The sequence below is a fragment of the Chelonia mydas genome, chromosome 7, assembly GCF_015237465.2.
Source record: "Chelonia mydas isolate rCheMyd1 chromosome 7, rCheMyd1.pri.v2, whole genome shotgun sequence".
NCBI classification, from domain to species: Eukaryota; Metazoa; Chordata; order Testudines; family Cheloniidae; genus Chelonia; species Chelonia mydas.
The window spans coordinates 79,280,378-79,302,165 of NC_057853.1; the positions used below are offsets into that span (position 1 = coordinate 79,280,378).

General features: G+C 41.1%; 1 protein-coding gene across 3 annotated transcripts in view; it reads right to left on the reverse strand.

Moving 5' to 3' along the window:
• The window catches only part of CTNNA3 (catenin alpha 3), an 891,674-nt gene that overhangs the window by 661,467 nt on the left and 208,419 nt on the right, over window positions 1–21,788 (reverse strand). For all 3 annotated transcript variants that reach the window (XM_037904831.2, XM_037904833.2, XM_043550666.1), the window contains exon 7: window positions 9,376–9,579. In XM_037904831.2, coding sequence (XP_037760759.1) covers window positions 9,376–9,579 — 204 coding nt within the window. The remainder of the gene's footprint in view (window positions 1–9,375; window positions 9,580–21,788) is intronic.

Here is a 21,788-nt window from a genome sequence, read left to right on the forward strand (position 1 = left end):
GAATTGCGATACACCACCACCTCAAGTGTTAGCAACATTGGGGTGGCTTCAGAGCCTCTGCATGTTCCCATGATCCTAAGGGTTGTCCTGGTATTGGCAATTTAAACCTCAGATTAATTTAGGCTTTTGGAAAAAATCCTCTCCAAATTTAGAAATCATTTTAAATATATAGATATTTCCCATCAACTCAGTGGCCCCCATCACTCTACCCAGCAACCCAATACCTTCCCATCACAATTACCCAGGCATTCAACATCAAGCAAAAACCTGTGAAGAAAGAGAGGCCTTTCAAGATGCTCCAAAAGTCAATAAAAATTACAAAGGGACAGACACACAATATTCTGACCAAGAACAGATGCCCAATAATCCAACTGGCATAAGGAGTTGAGAAGCTAACAAGACCCATAACTTCGCAAACTAGGTGTACTCCCCTAATCAAGACATCAGATATTATACCTCTAGTGGTTTATTCCAATCTACTGTACACAACATTATTTCCTTCATGCCTAGATAAAGTATTAGCCAAAACACCTGTCTCAGGTAGGCTGAGGGAAAATTACTCAAATGCACCCTCCCAATTTAATGAAGAGACACACAAACCTGGGTGTCACCTTCATAATGAAGACAGTGTAACCCACAATGCTCCACTAAACCAACACTGATGCTTGATCTTCATTCACCACTATTATCACTATTGACCAAAAGCACAAGTGCTGTCTTTGTACCATAACTGGGGCTAAAACAAGACTGACAGATCAAGGAAATCTTAGGCTTCTTGATACGGTTGTGTCAATAACTTTCCATTGCAAAAAGAGATTAGAGACAGGCTGATAGTTTGACATTAACATAAATTAAGTGATTGAGTCTTAAAGTAGGCTTAACAATTGCTTCTGTAACCACACTGATGTCATATGACACTCAGGATATGTCTACGCAGCAATTAAACACCCAGAGCTTACCTGGGTCAGCTGAATCTGGTTCAGGTTGCAGGGCTGGGAGGATCCAAGAGTCCAGGGTCCCAAAGTCCAGGCTGCAGCCCGACCCAAAATGTCTACACCACAATTTTACAGACCCACAGCCCAAGCCCCGAAAGTCCAAGTTAGCTGACACAGGGCAGTGGTGGGTGTTTAACAGCTGTGTAGACATACCCTCAGTCCCCATTTCGTGGTGGCCCTGCTATAGCTATGGCTAACAGACCCCACTGCAGCAGACTTATCAACCTCTATCTCTGGCCAAACCATGACAAGAGGGAGACAGAGTGCCACAATGAGAGACTTACATTTCCATAAGAGAAACCTGCCCCTTTCCTTACCCCAAAAGTCCTCCAAAAATGGAACCAATATTTCCTCTCTGGACTTCACCAGCCAAGCAGAATATAGGCACAAATTAATATCTCTTTTTACTATATTTCCATGATAGCCGCTGGCTCAATTTCTAAATTTAAACAGCATCATCTTTATTCCTGAGTCAATTAAGCTGTTTTAACTCTTTCATTCCCTCAAGGCAAGTAAACAACCTCCAAAAGCAAAACTAGATAAAATGAAAACAATCTCAGTACAAACAAATAAGCAATCAAAGTAGAATTAGTCTTTTCTGAACTCCCTAACTAGGAATTGGTAGTAATTAAGCACAGAAACTATAGGCGACAATTTGCAAAAATAGGAGCATGAAGTTAGTCTCTTAAATGGATTTATGGCATAATTTCCAGAAGTACTGACCACCAAGTAGCTGTTAATAATATCTAGGGAAGTTGCTGAGCACTCAGAACTTCTGAAAATCAGGGCATAAACACCTGGATCCAGAAAGGGACTTAGGTGTTGCAATGAAAGAGGAGGAGGAAACTTCCCCTCATACCTTGTAGTCCACTGTAAGGGAACTCACTCAGTATATGGGAGACATCAGTTTAATTGCCCCATCTATGATCTGCCTAATGAGGAGAAGGGATTTGAACAGGGTTTTCCACCTCTCAGGTGAGTAACCTAGCCACCAGACCATGGTACATTCTGATGTTGAAGCTGTTGCAATTTGTATAAATAATTAATATTTATTTAGACCAGAGAGTGAAAATTGCCCTAACCATTGGACTAGAGAGTCATCACCTGAGAAGTGGAAAACTCCTATTCAAACCCTTCTCATCAGGCAGAGGGGGAAATTGACCTGGGATCGCCCTAATAAATACCCTAATCACTGGGCTATAGCTTATAAAGGAGTCTTCCTCTGTCCCCAACTCCAACCCTCTGGCCGTTTCGTATGGGGTTAAGCATAGGCAGAGCACACCTACCTAACTGGGCCCCAGAGATTAGACAGATAGGCAGGGCAACACCTATTTTCACCTGATTTGACAATTGCACTGGGGCATAGGCACCGACTCCGTGGGTACTGCAGAGCTGCAGCACTCTTGGAGAAAATATGGTGGGTGCTGAGCACCTACCGGCAGCCAGCTCCCACCCTCCTCCACAGCGCCTCTCAGTGGCCCCACCAATCAGCACCTCCCACTCCCTCCTAGTTAGTGCAGTGAACTAATATAGCATAGTCTCCATGAAAAATGCAGCCTATCCCAGCCATTGCACCAATTTAGATTAGTATAGTTTTCCCATGTACTTAACAAGAAGAAATCATTGTGGTAACTTTTGGTACCTGTTGGCATATTTTGACTTTCAAATAGTAACGACTATGATACATGACATAGGGTTAACATGATCCAAATTGTGCTTTCATTTTAGCAGTTCTGACACTGGTGACACTTTAAGATCACACACAGATCAACTGAAATTGATGTTCAAATCAAAATAAAAAAAAATTATGTGCACAGCCAAGAAGAGGGTTACCACTCACCTTGAGCAGTAACTGAGGTTCTTTGAGATGTGTCCCCCTGTGGGTGCTCCACTTTAGGTGTTGAGCGCCCCTGTGCTTGTAATCAGAGATTTGTGGTAGCAGTGCCTGGTTGGGTCACACATGCGCAGTCCCAAGACGCTCTGCAATCAATTCCCACACCCCCCTCACCCCCCCATTCCTTCTTTACTGCAAAGCAAAGTGAGAAACTCCTAAGTAGAGGCGAGGAGGGAGGGTAGTGGAGCACCCACAGGGACACACATCTCGAAGAACCTCAGTTACTGCACAAGGTGAGTAACGCTCTCTTCTTCTTCTCCCTGTGGGTGTTCCACTCTAGGTGACTTCAGAGCCGTGCCCTCCAATGGAAGGAAGGGGCTTCGGAGTTGAAGTCGTGGCATAGGATAATATGGTAAGTCTGAATAATGCATCAGATGTTTCATGCTGCTCTAATGTGTAGTGCTACATAAACGCATGGGCAGAGGCCCAGGTCGCAGTTCTGCATATGTCCGTAATGGGAAGACTGTTCAGGAAAGCTATCGAAGTTGACATTGCCCTGCTGGAATGTGTACAAATCCCCATAGGGAGTTGCAGATTCTGTTGCTGGTAACACAGTTTGATGCATTCTGAATTCCATTTGGGGAACCTCTGTTTGGATATAGCATCTCCCTTTGATTGTTCTGTGATTGAAATGAATAATTCTCGTCTATCCTTATATGGCTTAGGATAAAATGCTGGTAAGTAGATGGCTTGGTTGAGGTGGAATGAGGAGACGACCTTAGGTAAAAACTTGAAATGCAATCAGAATGATTTTATCTTTGGAAAATATTGCGTAGGGTGGATCAACCCGATTGTCTTGCAGATGTAATGGCGACTAGACAGGCCATCTTCATTGACAGGTGGAGCAGTTAGCAAGTGGCTAATGGTTCGAACAAATGTCTGGTGATGCCCCGGATAACTAAATTGAGGTCCCAAGGTGGAATGGGAGTGCAGATTTTGGGGTAAAAGTTGTTGAGGCCTTTCAGAAAACGTCTGGTGCTAGGGTGTGCAAAAACTTGACGTGCCATCTATCTTCTGGTGGAAAGCTACTATGGCTGAGATATGTACCTGATTGAGCTAATAGAGAGGTCTGATCTCTTAAATTCAAGCAGGTAATCCAGAATCAAAGGTAAGGGTGCAGATACCGATGTGGTCTGCTTCCTGTGACACCAGGAATCAAAACGTCTCCATTTGTGTAAGTATGTGTGGCGGGTAGTTGGTCTGCTACTATTTAATAAAATACTCTCTACTTCTTTGGAGCATGTCATTTCAGGTCCCTAGAGCCAAGAAGCAACCATGCTTTGAGGCAGAATGTCTCCAAGTTTGGGTGCAGGGTTTGTCCTGAGTCCTGGGACAGGAGATGAGGTAGGAGAGGTCTGCACACTGACATTCTGGGAACCATGTTTGACGAGGCCATGTGGGGGGCTATCAGTATTACTGAGGCCTTGTCCTCTTTGATCTTGTGAAGCACTTGTGCCATTCGAGAACGTGCCTCCATCCTCCCGTTTTTTTCTGAGGAATTAGTTTGAGTAAAAACCCATCCCTCTGTATTTTTATTACTGCTCCTAGATGGATGAGGTGGGTTACCTCCTGATGCAGTAGATCTTCCTGAGAGGGGTCCCTGAAGAGGGACGGAGAGGGAGAATGGGGAGGGGGGGTTGGAAGTAAAAGGGATGGAGTATCCAACTTTGATTATCTCCAGCACCCATCTGTCTGTAGTGATGGATTGCCAGACTGAGTAGTAGGGGGTTAAACAGTCTCCGAATGGCTGGGAGATGGTAGGAGTTCTCGGTGCTGGGAGAAGTGGGGGTCTCAGGCCTCGACCAACATCTCAAACTTGCTGCCTGGTGGATGGTTGAAGAGATGTGGTAGACTGATTTGACAGTTGTCGTCTCCTTGGCTGCTGTTGTTTCCGGGTTTGTGGCTCAGATTGCCTGTGTCTCTGTGCATTTGATGTGGAGACTCTTCCAGTCTTTGTCATACGGTGTGTTTCTGAGATATGATTGTCTGCCTTTTCCACTAACAGCATCCGCTACCAGGGAATTTGGTCTGGGATGTAAAAAAAGAAACTCTATTTCCTTTGCAAGGACATAATATTTCCTGTCAGACCTCTTGCAGGTTGGAGCAATTATTGCAGGGGTCTGCCAGATGTGTTTGACAGGTTCCATGATTGCATCATTCATGGGTAAAGTGATTTTAGATTATGCTGATGTTTGCAGGATGTCAACGAGCTTATGTTGTGTCTCCTGCACTTCCTCCAGTGAGATGTCAAGGGAATCTGCAACTTTCCTATAGAAATATTGGAAATGTCTAAAGTCATCCCCCACATTGTGAGCAGGGGGCATGATGGTGTTGTCTCAGGATGATGAAGAAAAATGAGTTGTTGGTCTCCCATCATCTCTTCAGGGGGCTCAGATGGCCCCAGTACCAATGGCACAGGTGACTGCTGTGTACACTCCCTGAGTGGGCTAGGAGGTTTGAGATGGTGTGGGGGATATGCCACCCATAGGCCCAATACTGCCACTGTGGAGGGAAGGGCATAAGTGCCATCCATTGGTGCCCGTACCACTGCTGTTCTTTGGCCCCTGTATAGTACCCTTTGTGTGGCAGGGCTGGTTTGATCATTTCGTGGGCGGGGGAAAAGTGGTGCAAGGGTATGTCTCTCCCTCGTCCCCATCCTCGTCATTGCTTGAAAAAGGGGGAGCAGATGGCGGTGGAGTGGTGGGGCAGCTCGGTACCGATGGGCTGTGGTGATCTCAGTGCCGAGAATGGGAGAGTCAGGTGTCGAGGACACCATGAGGTTTCTGGGAAGGAAGAATTGTTGTGGTGCCGACAGCCTCGGTGCCGTTGATGTGGTAATGGTGGGTACCAGCTGCTGTGGAGCTGTTGTCTGTATGGATGCACCTGTCAATTGTACTATGCTGACAGGAGGCGGCAGCATAGGCTGCAATTGTTTTGATGTGCCCGGTGCAGTGTCAGGATGGCTCCGCTGGTGCCAAGGCATGGGGTTTCTATTTCCCCTTGGTGCCTGCATTGGGGCTAGCTCTTGCAGTCTTTAGCTCTCACGCTACCCACGATACCAGAAGGTCCCGCTATCTTGGCAGGAGCCTGTTGGTACCAACAAAGTCTCTCAGTTTGGGGAACACCGACCGCGTACGCTTCTTAGCCACCTTTTTAGCTCGGTGGTCTGTCACATGAGTCACAGACAAAGAAGAGCCCCTGTCAGAGGCTGCAGTCGGTGAACTGTGTCCCGGGGATGTTCATGCTTCTGGTTCAGACGCCGGCCAGAGAGACTTCTCAATGAGCAGCAGTTTAGGTTGCAAGTCTCTGGCTTTCCTGATGTGGGCTGTCAGTTTGTGACAATGAAGGCACTTTTGAGGCACACGTGGTTCGCCTAAGCAGCAAACACACTGAGCGTGCCCGTCCAACACTGGGATTGATAGCCTACATGTGAGGCAACGTTTGAAGCCAGGAGAACCAGGCATGCCCTGAGGGGAAAACCAGGAGTAACAGTTCAACGAAAACCTATTTCTAGTCGGGAAACAAGGTTTTTGGCTTTTTGTTTTTTTTAAATAAACGGGAACAAGGAAATGAAAGGAGTTAACTGTATAACAAAACTAGAACTAACAAGGGTATACTATGCTAACTAAGCTCTGAAGTGCTGCTGAATGCTCCGACTCATAGCCAAGGGTGACAGAGAAGGAACTGAGGGGGTGTTGGTGACACAGCACCAGTTAACCGCCTGAGGCGGCGTGAGACGGGGACTGTGCATGTGAGACCCAACCAGGCACTGCTACCACAAATCTCCAATGAAAAACACAGGTGCACTCAATACCTAAAGTGGATCACCCACAGGGACATCACTCAAAGAAGAATAGAAAGTTTTAACAGAATATATAAAAATTGGGCACTTTTATAGAAATAGACCCATTAAGATGAAATAGCATCAATGATAGATGCAAAGTATGGATTAGTTCTAAGAAATGGAATATAATGGCATCAGAACAAGACGAATGAAGGCAGCTTTCCAAATTCTGCAATCAAAATAAAAAGACAACATCTTGCAAGAAAGTAAAGGGATTTCAATTTGAATATTGGGAAATAAAGGTAAGTACAATAGATTGAAAGATGTGTGTCTTTCATTCTAATCAGTTAATTAATTTCCTCACCTGCAGCAGAACTGCCTCTGCCTTTTTTTTTTTTTTTTGAAGTTGTGATTAAACTGTACAGAATTATTCCCTTCTTGTGGAAAAATATAGGCATTACTTCTGTAGGATTACAATGCTAAACAAGATGTCTTTTTACAATACAATTCTGCAGCAAACTTTACAGAAATAAGCCCCTATCCAGCAATGATATCTGCAATGGCAGATCCTTCTGCCATAAAGCCCTACTGAAATCAAAGGATCAGAAATCAGTGGGGCTCTGCACAGGCACACAAGTCTATTCACCCAGAGCTCCTTGCCACACTTGCATTCTGCTATGTGAGAACAGACAAAAGGGACCATAATAATTTGAATAAGAGGCTTCTTCTATCATCACATCCAGTAACAACAACAGGCCTCAACATAATTTCTGCAATAATGTTGAAAAGAATAATAAAACACTGACAGAATTTTTCTTATATTTTTATATTTAAACAACTCACTGAAGAATTATCTACAATAAATCACAAATGCACTCTAAGCTGTTTTAAGAGGGATCACAAATGCTTTAAGATTACTTTAAATCTTTTGTGCATGTAACAATGATTACAGTTCAAATTGAGCTGAAGTAAGAAATATTGTATTTCTTACTCATCTTCAGAAAGTATTGCCAGAGAGGCTCACAATTCATTGTAGATTCAGACAAATTAATGCTGACGGTGAAAAGAATCAGAACTAAAAGTATCTTTATAGATTTCAAGCCTGAAATACCAAGTTGAGTTCACAGACATTAATTTAAGATTGCTGTAGATTTTCTCTAACTATAATAAATGACTAGAGGAAGAGATCAGCAGGTATAATCTCTGTGAGACTAATACACACCTGGGAATACAAAGATTTTCTTAAAGTTCTCTACTTTATTATCCTGAGCTTAAACACACACACATACACACTACAGAATGGCCTTGGATATGTCGACTAGCAGTACCTACAAAAAAGAAAAGAATTTCAGCTCCCATAAGGAGAAACAAATAGCTGTATTACACAATTATCCCCTCAATGGACTGTGTCAGATGCATCATCTCAAATGCATCTCTTATCATCTTGGATAAGATCAGTGTGTTTACTGAAAATGATGATTATGTTTCCAGAAGAAACCCATGATGTTAATACACTGTCCCCATATTAATGATATCTGTCCTACCAACTTTATTTTTTGTGTCTGGCAGTGCACTTAGCTATGTGTCAAACTAGTTACTTAGATCTAAAAATCATTTTTTTTAAAAAAAGTTATAAAAACTATCACTTTTTCAAAGGTTTATCACAGACACATTATAAAGCATGCCGGGCAATCAGATTTCTGGATTTACTCAACATTCCATGCCCTACAATTTTGCATTTAGAGGATCTCAACTTGTACAGCTTGTTGTTCTTATACTGATCAGTTATGACTGCCTGAATGTTTAGGTTAAGAATACATGGAAATGGATTACTCAGATTTTAACACAATAAAACAAGACTTCATAAAATTTGCTGCTTATTGTAGAAATAAGTATAAAATCCCAGAATCCCAGTCCTCAAATTCTAAGAGACAATCAGGAAGTAAAATTATAAAGAAAGTTCCCAGCATTCAAAGAAACTTAGTGTCTCTGAGACACCTACCGCACAGATAAAGTAACTTACATAGCCCTCAGTTTGTGATATAGGATATTTCACAGTTTGCTTTAGACAGGATAAATCTTGCTCATTTTGAAGATGAATAGTTGGCTTTCCCTTAGCGTACCAATGTAGCTGAGCTACACTGATTTTTCATTTCAGTGACTAAACCAAAAAATTTCAGGGGGGAAAAATTGTTTCAGGACAACCCGAAGCAGGATTTTTTTTGTTTTATTTTATTCATTTTGTTTCATTGTCAAGTGTTTTTTTACTCTCTCTCTCTCTCTCTCTCTCCTTTGTTTTAAATGCATAGGGGTAAACTTCTATACAAAAAGTCATTTCAAAATGGAAAGTCAAACATTGTGTTTAGAAAACGTCAATTTGGGAAGGGGGAGGAAGTGCAGGCCAACTAGTCACTGAACTAACCCTATTTCACGAGTAGTTTCAGTCTACCTGAAACTGCATTTTTTGGTGAATAAACTATTCATCCAAAAAAATTTATCCAGCCTTGTGTACCACATACATGTATGAGAACTACTACTTTTGGCACTTTAATAAATACATAAGTAGCCTGAATTATTGAAACTACAGTAAAAGGTCAAAAGGCACCGGTGATTACCAGACTAGTTATACATAATGCATGGCAATGTAGAAAATGTGCTTTGAAGCACACACAAAAAACAACAGGAAAGAACTGGTCACTTACATTATTCATGTATTCAGACAGAAGATCTTGGAGAGCTTGGCGGATGGCGTTGCACTCTGTGATTATTTGTTCTCGATGAAAGTCACGTGTGCAGGAAGAGTCAGCTAACAGTGCTGCCCCACTGATAATCCCTTCCAAACGTTTCTCTAGTGATGGCCTTATTTTTTCTTCATTCATTGTAAGTGGATCCAATATGATTAAACTCTAGAAAAAAATTAGAAAAAATGTCCATGATTTGGTCTTCTCTTGCCTGGCTAACTGTAATATTCTATTTTCCAGTCTTCCCTCTTACCACTTCTTTGCTATTCAAGTATATCCAAAATAATGATGCTCAAGGCATCTTCCCTTTCCACCACTCTAACTATACCTACCTTGTCCCTCAATATTTTCATTGACATCAAAATTCAAGATCTTCATCCTCACCTTTTGGATCATAAAATCACTCCCACTCCTACATTACTATTGTTTCCTCCCCTCAAATAGCATTTCACCCTGTTCTAGGTACTTATATGACCCCAATCCCTGTGATGTTTGAGCACATCACACACAATACTTAACGTTTTTATCCAAACCTCTGTGAGGTAAGGAAGTGCTAAAATCCCCATTTTACAAATGGGAAGCTGAGGCACAGAGAGACTAAGTGACTTGCCCAAGGCCACATCAGAAGTCTGTAGCGGAGCAGGGTACTGAATCCAGCCTCTTGAGTCTCATGCCAAGCCCTAACCACTAGATCATCCTTCCTCTGGGAGTTTTGCCACTGACTTAAATGGAGCAGGATTTCACCCTTTGTCTACCTAACTCCTCTCTCCCTTCAATTCCTTCCCTGAAACACCTTTCAGTAGGGCCATAAGTCTTCCATTTCCTTACCCTCCCCTTTCCTGAACTGTTCCTCCACATGATGTGTTTGTCTTGTCTACTTTAGATTGTAAACTCTCAAAAGCTAGAAATTGCCTGTGTACATTTATAGTACTATAAAACAATGCTATTATTTAATACTTAGTATCCTTCTACAATATGTTTTGCCAGGGCACAAGATTTTATATTAGTGGATTTTTTTTTCATTTTAAAGCCTGGGGATATTCAAAACCTCCCACGACTGAGCTCTCAAAGATCTGGGTCTCCTCTGAATATAAAAAAGAAGCCAGCAGAGCTTGCCCACAGCTGAAAGATGCCATCTTGGATCATGTGAATGGGTTCTGCTGATATTAGAACACAATACTAACTACTGACGTAATGTATCTGGATTTTAGTAATGCTTTTGACATAAGCAAAGTGGAAAATGTGTTTTAGATAAGATGGATTCACAACTTGTTGAAAGACCATATTTAAAGAGTAGTTACCAATGGTTTCCTGTCAAAGGGGGGGGGAGGGGAGAAGAGTGCCTGGGGGGGTTCTGAGGGGTTAGTCTGGGTTCAATACTATTCAATATTTTCATTAATGACTTGGAAAATTGAGTAGAGAGTATGCTCATAAAATGAGCAGATAATACCAAGCAGGGAGGGTTTGCTAGCACTTTGGAAGACAGCATTAGAATTCAAAATGACTTTGACAAACTGGATATTTGATCTGAAATCACCAAGATGAAATTCAATAAAGACAAGAGCAAACTACTGTTTTTAGGAAGGAAAAAAAGTCAAATGCACAACTACAAAATGTGGAATAAACGGCTAGGCAGTAGTATTGCTGAAAAGGATCTTGGGGTTTTAGTGGATCAGAAATTGAATGAGAATCAAAAAATATGATGCAGTTGCAAAAAAAGCTAATATCACTCTGAGGCATATTAATAGGAACATTGAATGCAAGACACAGGAGGTAGTCCTGCTCCACTCAGCACTGTGAGGCATCGGCTGGCGTACTACGTCCAGTTCTGGACACCACGCTTTAGGAAAGATGTGGAGAAATTGGACAGAGAGTCCAGAGGAGAGCAACAGAATTACATAACAGATTTAGAAAAACCTGATTTATGAGGAAAGGTTAAAAAACCTGGCACATTTAGCCTGGAGAAAAGAAAAGTCTTCAAGTATGTTAAGGACTGTTATAAAGAGGACTGTGATCAATTGTTCTCCATGTCCAATGAAGGTAAGACAAGAAGTAACGGGCAAGGCAGATTTAGGTTTGATATTATGAAAAGCTTTCTAACTATAAAGATAGTTAAGCACTGGAACGGGCTTCCAAGATTGATCGCAGAATCCCCTTCATTTGATATTTTTAAGAACAGGTTAGACAAACACCTGTCAGGGATAGCCTAGTAGACTTGTTCTGTCTCGGTGCTAGGGGTCAACTAGAGGACCTCTCAAGGTCCTTTCCACCCTACATTTCTATGATTCTGTGGGGCCAAAAATGCAGCATTGCCACTTCAAGAGGCTGAATGGGCAAGCTGCAAAATATTATCCTGTATTATTATTCCTTATTTTTGTTCAACATTAGTCTTTTGGGGATGCTGGTAGCCTCTTACCATCTAAGGCTAAACTGAGTACCATGTTTAAAACAAAAGAACTACTATAAAAAAAACTAAAAAGAGTAGAGTAGAAGCTGAAGCCAAAGTAAGTAAAATTGGTCTCCCTCCCAAATCAAGGAAATTAAGTCCAGACCCCTACTAAGAGCTTGAGCTCCTTAATCAAATTTGGTGTTTGAAAGGGGAAGTCATTACCTGTACTTATCCAACATGAATAGTCCACTTTTTACAGACTTTTAAAGGTGGCCTATAAAAAGGGAAAGATAATTGGGCTTCTTTTGGTATTTAAAAAAGTCATGGAAGATTGTCATTTTTTCAGCTTATGTTTTACATTAGAAATTCATGTCCTGTCTTGACTGGAGAATTCTAAGAGTGGAGAAATAGTGACATGATGGCATAGAAGATATAAGTGTGAACTACTGAGACAAGACAGGTGTTTAGTCAGTCATTTTAAAACTCATTAACACCTAACTTCAATAACTAATGAATGATTTAGAGAAAGAAAGTCTGATACCGATTCTCATATTCATTGAAAACATAGGAATGCTGAGTTACTTTTAGAAAGCTAGGAGATCCTCTAGCAAAACCAGGGAAAACTAGACTTAATTTTCCAAATATTTATAAGTGGGGAGGAGAGCAAGAAAACAACATTAGGTCCTCTTTATGCAACTTTTAAAAGAGTACCAGTATAATATTTTTAAAAACTGTTTTGCAGATCTCCTTAAATAGAAATGTATTTTTGATCTAAACTGGAATTCTGTCTAGGTCTTCCTGTTCTCACTGCACTAAAGTGAGCATGGACCTGACATTTCCCACAGCACAGAAATAGTGTAATATTCCAAATATGCTTAAAGCACTAAAGCTCAAGCTCAAATATCATGCTCTAGTACGCTCAAGTTGCTCGAGAACTCTCATGGACTTGTGCCAATTCAGCTTCATCCTTACTATTCATTAGCAGATATGAAATTTACTGAGACTGACCCCTCTATAACCTCAATACATAAAACAACTTGTATAAAACAGGTAGTGCTTTCTGCAAGTCCTACAGGCTGGACTTTTCAGGGCCTTGGTATGTAGTTTATGTTCTGCTCGCTACCTGGAAATGAGAGCACATCACCCCAAGTCCTCAAATCCTCATTGGTGTCCTGTTCATTTCAAAGGTGCTAGGTTGCACAGATCAGGACCAAAGTAGGGTGTGTACACAGAGGCAGATCAAAGCTAACTGGCACTCTTGTATATTTGAGCAACAGAGGAGCTCTTTTCCTCACCTCTCCCTCCCATGATATCATCACAGAAGCTTCAAAAATTTCAGAGAACCATTATCCCCCAAACACAGATACACACACAGAGATCGAAATTCTGAATGTTGATTTTAATTTTTGGAAAGACTATCAATATTAGACTATCAATATTGGCAACAGTCAAGGTGAAGACCACATATTCAAAACTGTCAAAAAAGTGTTACTGCTATTGTATAGTTTCTGAGAATAGAGCCTAGAAAGTTACAATGTCTGAAGTTAGATTTAACAATTTGTTTCAGTAGGTGACAGGATACAATGATGAATGGTATGATTTCAGTAGGTTTTATATGCATCCAATAGAGGCTATTCAGTTAACTTGGAAAGTGCCAACTATGTAACTTTAGTTGGTTTTTAAAATCAGTGTCCTTCTGTTTAAACATACATACATAATATGGTCAGGAACGTGCGTACACATATGTGGTAAGGAATAAGACACAATATTCTAATGATGAGGGAAAACCAATGTTGTGTATCCAATGGCCAAAAATATTCCTAATGAGCTAATTTTCTTCTCATATTTTAATCCTCACTGCAGCCCTTAATTATTTCCTGATTAAAAGAGAAAACAGAACTAAAGGTGCTTTCTTTCTTGAGGGCTAAATTTTTAAAAAATGTATTCATCCTTCCCTGAACTAGGAAAGGCTATTTCCAAAGCCTTAAAAAAAAAATCAGGTTTCACACCGAGAGTTTCAGTATCTGGCCTGGTTCAGTCTCAGCACATGAGGTTTAATTCATCTAGCGTCCACATCGACTGTGCCTGTAGCTTTCAGCATTTAAATGGTCTGCATAACAATTCTAGTACGCTGTTCTCAACTTCACAGTCTGACCGTCTTGGTTTGAGCTGATAAATTAACAGTTCTAATTCACAGACTTCAGCCTTACTAGCACATAAGGCTCCCACTCTTTCAGAACCACCTGATTTAACAAACTCAGGAAAGCTGTTTTTATATGGCCTTTCCACTGTCCTGATTGGACCAGACTCTACTTTCCTCACCAAGCCTCACCTGGTTTTTCAGAGTTAAATCAAGACAATTAGTTTCTACTTATCCTGGCTAATTGTTATGGCAATTTCAACTAATGACCAGGTATCAGTACTCCACGCCTCTGGAACTCATTTAATTCCCAAAGAAAGTGAAAAGGAATTAGATCAGGAAAATGCTGCAACATAACCAGACAAAGGTGGGGGAGGAGAACAAAGATGAGAACCTCTCATACTACATTTGTATCCATTTACTCACTCAGTCATACCTGCATGAACACAAGAGTTTTATAACCTACAGAAACTTCTTCAAGAGGAAAAAACCTCCCCTAACTTCACAAAAGCCCCAGACCACTCTAGCACACAGTCCGAATTGCCAGTCAGCATCTTTGCTGCAATCCAAAGTGGGAATGCAGCACAACACATTGGCAGTAGACCAAGACAGCAAAGTGGAATGCTAAAACCCAGGAGGATTCTGATCGTGAAAATAACCTCTTTAAATCCCAGCTTTGGTCGCAAAAATTTCAACTATGAAAAAGTACAGAGCCCTGCAAAAAAATTTCACAAGAACATACATCTTGGGGAACATGCAGAGGCTTGACACATTCATGGGAATGCCCAGTACCTCTGATCTACTCTCTGCATTTTCTCCCACGGCTTTTAACAATTTGCTGCTTGCTCTTGTGCCAAGCTCTCCCAACTCCAATGTAGTAGTGGAGGTTTACAGTTTGGAATATGTATAAAATATTAATGTTGTCAGCATTATTCTATGAAGGGAAATTCCTTCAGCTTTAGAAAGAAATTATACCATGAACAAGAGCATACATACAAAATGGGAAATGACTGTTTAGGAAGGAGTACTGCAGAAAGGGATCTGGAGATCACAGTGGATGAAAACAAGCAAAATATGACTCAACAATGTAACACTGTGGCAAAAAAAAAGGAAACATAACTCTTGGATGTATTAGCAGGAGTGTCATATGCAAGACACGAGAAGTAATTCTTCCATTCTACTCCGCACTGATTAGTCCTCAACTGGAGTACCGTGTCCAGTTCTGGGCACCATATTTCAGGAAAGTTGTGGACAAATTGGAGAAAGTCCAGAGGAGAACAACAAAAATTATTCAAGGTCTAGAAAACATGACCTGTGAGGGAAGTTCGAAAAGAATGTGTTTGTTTAGTCAGGAGAAGAGAAGACTGAGGGTGGACATAATAACAATTTTCAAGTACATAAAAGGTTGTTACAAGGAAGAGGGAGAACAATTGTTATCCTTAATCTCTGAGGATAGGACAAGAAGCAATGGGCTTAAATTGCAGCAAGGGGGTTACGGTTGGACATCAGGAAAAACATACTGTCAGGGTGGTTAAGCACTGGAATAAATTGCCTAGGGAAGTTGTGGAATCTCCATTATTGGAGATTTTTAAGAGCAGATTAGACAAACACCTGACAGGGATGGTCTAGATAATGCTTAGTCCTACCTTGAGGGCAGAGGACTGGACTAGAAGACCTCTCAAGGTCCCTTCCAGTCCTACGATTCTATGATTCACCAAAATCAGCTATATTTAATGCAGTGACAACAGTTAAGTATCATTCTACTTTTGAGAAAATCGAGGAAATGTACTGTAACTAATTGAATTTATATGGTAAGAAGTGTCATGAGGGACCCTAGAATGCAGGGGAAACTAACCTTTCAGCAGTTACACTACAGACCGTGTGAATGAAAAATTTAAAAAGCAGAAGAGAGATCTGTGTTTTTCTGCATCACAGATGTTTAATCACTGCCTTATCCTACTCTGATTGCTTATGTAGGTATTGCCTACCACAGCATGAGAGAGAAAATAAAAAACGTATACTTTGATAACTAGCAGACTAATAAGGGTTTTGCAAATTGCATACACAATTAGTAAATAATGTTTAAGTATTTACTGATTTATTAACATATAGAGGTAATTCACTTATAACAAATAGTTGATTTCCAACTAATATATACTGAAACACTCAATTGTGAAATACAATTTTGCTAGGGCAACATTTGCACTACCATTTGAATAATTCAGAGAACCCTACCTTCATTAGTCTGGGAACCTTCCTTCCAGGTTGGGAAACACTGCTTTTGCCCCTCTTAGGAAGTGAGACTAGGAGAAGCCTATACCTCCCCTCTACAAGGGTTTGGCAGATTTGTGGAATCCAACACTCCTCTCTTATTTTCTAAGTGAGTTAAGTACTGCAGAAAGGGATCTGGAGATCACAGTGGATGAAAACAAGCAAAATATGACTCAACAATGTAACACTGTGGCAAAAAAAAAGGAAACATAACTCTTGGATGTATTAGCAGGAGTGTCATATGCAAGACACGAGAAGTAATTCTTCCATTCTACTCCGCACTGATTAGTCCTCAACTGGAGTACCGTGTCCAGTTCTGGGCACCATATTTCAGGAAAGTTGTGGACAAATTGGAGAAAGTCCAGAGGAGAACAACAAAAATTATTTGTTTTAAGACTGACTAGCCCTGGAACACAGTGACCTACAGTGAAAGTGAGAAAAAGGTCTGGTGCCTTTAAATAACAAAGCTATTCTCCCTTCCCATGGTGGTATAGCTAGCAAATAGGAAGACCTCTGGCCTGCAAACTATTGATGAAGTGATCTACAGTAAGGGGGAGAGTAAGCAACCTTGAATGCAGGGGACTTTGTGTGGACAGTGGGAAGAAAAGGTTTAGTGGCTCCTTCAAGTCAGCCAAACTACTTGTTGGGACCTTCTTTTGGTAGATGTCCAGTGCAGGTACTCATTCCACAGAGGATTCGGTTCCCTGATAAACCAGAATTGCAACCCCTAAGGAAGCATGATTGTGGCTCCCTATGTCAGGGAGATAAGTTCCCCCATCCCAGCTCCCCTTATCCCTCAAACAAGGGGAGGGCAGTAGGACCCCAGCAACTGGCTGGAACTGGAAGGGGAGGGCTGAAGGCAGCCTTCCGAAATAGGTGGAAACAACTGAGAAACACCTAGACCTGCACTGTACAACTTGTTACCTAGTATTACCCAGCTGAGTTAATAAGCTGCAGCCTAATTAAACCATACCCCTCGTGTCTTGTCTTTCTTACTGCATGGCGGGGACAATGGGGTGCCTTTAAATAACAACGCTTTCCCCTCTTCCCATACAGATACAGAAAGCAAATAGGAAGACTTCTGGCCTGCAAACTATTAAGCTAGTTATTTGATGGGTGAAGTTCTGTTTGTATTATGTACTGTATTGCTTTTTTGGAGGGTGAACTTAATCTGCCTTTTTGTTATTTTAGATTTTCTCTAATATGAATAATTGCACTGGCACTTTATTTTTCTTTTCCACAATAGTGTCAAGTCTCCTGGACTATTCTCAGTGGATGCCCCAGACTCCTCAACACTGCACCTGCTCTTTCCGACGATACCTTTACAATGGAATGGGCACACGGGGCTGAAATCGTGACTCGACTAAAATCAATGGAAAAACTCCCATTGACTTCATTGGGCCAGAATTTCATCCTGAGACTTCAGTCACGGCCTCCGATATTGTCTAGAAAATTTTGCAACAGAACTAAATCAAGAACTCTCCAACTAAATGTTGAACAGTCGAACTGTTCCAAATTTTGTAATAAATCATTAAGTCCTCTGAACAGATAGCTACCTTACTTGCCATGAAAACACTAAAGAACTTTAAGCAAGTGGAAACTCATAAACCTTTCTACTTCTTGCCAACCATCATGAACTGGGTCAAACCTGGGGGTTTGATTATGTCACATGTCAAATGGAAAATAGTAAATATTGCAACTAGCAAAAGCTGTATGTTCATGTACATGGTGTGACAGGATCAGGCCACATGGCTACAGCAGAGTGATAGAAGGCAGATATATTAGCCCCAGGTTAAGTAGGTCCCTTTTCCCTGGGTAAGGTAACAGGGAAGGTTCCAGAACAATCAGGAACTTTCTGGAAACAATTAAGGCAGACAGGCCGATTAGAACACCTGCAGCCAATCAAGAAGCTGCTAGAATCAATTAAGGCAGGCTAATCAGGACACCTGGGTTTTAAAAAGGAGCTCACTTCAGTTTGTGGTGCGTGCGAGGAGCTGGGAGCAAGAAGCTGAGAGTGAGAAGGCGTACTAGTGGAAGACTGAGAAGTACAAGCATTATCAGACATCAAGAGGAAGGTCCTGTGGTGAGAATAAAGAAGGTATTGGGAGGAGGCCCTGGGAAAGTAGCCCAGGGAGTTGTAGCTGTCACACAGCTGTTACAGGAGCCACTGTAGACAGCTGCAATCCACAGGGCCCTGGGCTGGAACCCGGAGTAGAGGGCAGGCCTGGGTTCCCCCATCCCTCCATCCCCCAACTCCCTACTTGATACCGGAGGAGTTGACCTGGACTGTGGGTTCCACAGAGGGGAAGGTCTCTGGCCTGTTCCCCGATCCACTATGTGGATCAGCAGAGACTGCGGGGATTGTTCTTCTTCCTTTCCCCATGCTGACCAGTGATGAGGCTAACTGAGTGAACGGCAGATTTGAGCCACGAAAGTGGCCAAACTGAGGGTTGCCATGAACCTCTGAGGCAAGAAAATCCACCAATAAGCACAGGACCCACCAAGGCAGACGAGGAACTTTGTCAAAATGGGTAAAAAAGTGTATATGATATGTGGATACGTGGGGCAGAGGATGATTACTTTTCAGAAGCCAGAGGAGACTGCCCCACATTAGCTAGTACTATTTTTGATGAGAAAACTTCACAATCCTATTAACAATTTGCCAGTCAGATGGAGTTATTCTTGTCAATAAGAGTAATCAGTAATAATTTACTAGTTCTGGTCTGAGTTTTCAGTCTGTTACTTTCTGTCTCTGAAATGAAACTGCTGTGATCCCCACCAATGTACAGGTGCTGGCTCATAAATACAGCCACAATCAATTGTTGATGATGATCTATCTGCAAAACTAGCATATGCCAGTTCACTAAATTATGATACATTTGGAGAAGGATGCAGGCGAAAGCACTTGCTAGTGAGGAATTTCTCCAAAATCTTTTTTCATCTTCTCTTCTTTTGTTTCTGTCCCTTTGCTCTTTGGCTCTATTGAGAGGTAAATACTATATTATCACTATAACTTGATATAGTAATTTTAAAGTAGTACTGCTGGGTGCAGTAAACACCGAAATAACAGTTCAGAGATACTATAGCATATTGGTCTACTTACTATATCAATCTCTAAATTTACAAAAACATATTTCCCTGAAAGTTAATAAGTCTAAACTAACTTTTGATAAAAGTTACTGCTTACCAAAAGACCTGTAAAGAGGTACTGTATAAAATTAACCTTTAAATATAGAATCCAGAAATGTGGTCAAAACAAAGAAGCTGTAGAGTATCCTAAGTATTCAAAGCGTTTATTCAGCTAAGTGCAAATCTTCTATGGCTCTTCTAAGCATGGATAACAGTCAGCACCACAATAGCCAAAAGATGACAAAAAGTCAAAAATAGAAACTAATCTCGTTGAGTGCTGCAGTTTCCTTACATTGTTTGTGCATGTAAATGTACAATTCCACGTAGGCCTCAAGCAGGCAAAGGTGTTTAAACTGGAGAAGTACTTTTGTATTTATGAAAAAAGGTAGTGTGATATAGTCAAGGGAGGTCTAGTTAATTCTTTGCATAAAGAGTTTATGACATGGCACTTCTGACAATACTGCCTCTATGCTATTTGATCATTTTCTTAATTATAATAAGTAATGTTGTAAATATTTTTCAAACTCCAGTGCCTAAAACAAGGCACTTAAATAAAAGTGACCTGATTTTCAGGAGTAATAAGCACCCACATCTCCTATTGTCTTTAGGGAATGTTGGGTACCCACTGTGACAGCTAATACAATCGCACACAATGTATTTAGGGACCATATTGTATTACGCTTGTGAATGATTTATGTATGATTGTGTTCTACTCCATGCAGGAGGGGTTACCACAGCTCCCACAGGAATTAAACATGCTGGGAGGTGATTAAAGTCAATCACTGAAACTAAAGAGCTCCAGAGCAGTACCACCCCATGGAGTGGTGTGCAGATACTGGTTCCAGGTCTTTGCCTGCCAACTGCAATATCTCAACTCCTACAACATCATGATTCCTAAATGGGCTTCAGACCTGGGATGGCTTGACACAGAGAAAACATTGCTACTGCTGCCATTGCTACTTTCTCCAGTGCACAGACAGAGGCTAAGCTGCAGAATGGCCTGGCAACGTGCTCAGAGAGTAAACCAATAGTGCCAAATGCTCATAGAGAAGCAACTTGAAAGTATGGGGGAAATAGAAGGGACTCCTTCTCATAGAAGACCTCTTAAGTTCCGGTTATGTAACGATATCTAAACGATCTGATGATCCGTATCATACATGAATGAATGGCTACAACATTGACTTATAAATCAAGAATTTAAATACTGGGCAATAACAAACAAAAGAAGTGACTCACTCAAAGGGATTCTGGTTGTGGTTTTAATTCTTCCAATAATTTAATCAGATATATATGCTCTCTTCAACAGCGTAGAGGGGCGCAAAAGAACAGGAAATATTCCCAGTCAGGTATAAGACAAAGGATACATAATGGACTGTTTTTTCCTTGATCAATTCAGAGGTAGTGGCAGGTAGAAGAGTCAACATAAATGAACCAGAACCTACAAAAGTAGACAGACTGAGCAGCTACAGTACAGATTTGCTAATGTGTCTCGCCTGAATGTCTTTTTCTGCTACTGAATTAATGCAGTGAGCAGTAAGCAAAACAAGTTTCAAAAGAAAATGAGTATTTAAATTGGATGGCTAGGCCCAAATTCCCTGCTTCATTGAGCTTCTGCTCCATGCAAAAGAAAGATTGGCACAATGTGAAAGCTGGCTACAGCATCCTGAGGTTCTGAGCAGATTTGTGCCATCCTGAGCCCTGGTGTACATTCAAGCTGCCTTTGGGCTTCTCTAATTTTTGCCACCTGGGTGTAGTCTCTAAGGGACTTCATGCCAGTTGCACTGCGCTCTGGCCACACCCTACAAGCTGAGGCCAAGTGGGGGCTGACAAGGCTGGCCCAGGAAACAAACATAGTGGCTCTGCAACAGCTGTGAGCTCCCCTACACTTTGGTGATGCAAAGGCCCTAAGAATCCACCGAAGAATCTGGCCCTGCATGTTCTTTTAATACAGTTTTTAACGTGTAATTATTAGGAATGTCAATTAATCGCAGTTATCTCTCACGATTAACTCAGAAAAATTAATTGCGATTAATTGCACTTACAGCAATAGAATACCAATTTAAATTTATTAAATATTTTGGATGTTCTTCTACATTTTCAATATTGATATCAATTACAACACAGAATACAAAATGTACAGTGCTCACTTTATATTATTTTATTACAAATATATGCACTGTAAAAATGATAAACAAAAGTAATAGTATTTTTCAGTTCACTTCATACAAGTACTGAAGTGCAATCTCTTCATCGTGAAAGTGTAACTTACAAATGCAGATTTTTTTTGGTTATATAACTGCACTCAAAAACAAAACAATTTAAAACTTTAGAGCCTACAAGTCCACTCAGTCCTACTTCTTATTCTGCCAGTCGCTAAGACAAACAAGATTGTTTACATTGACGGGAGATACTGCTTCTTACTTACAATGTCACCTGAAAGTGAGA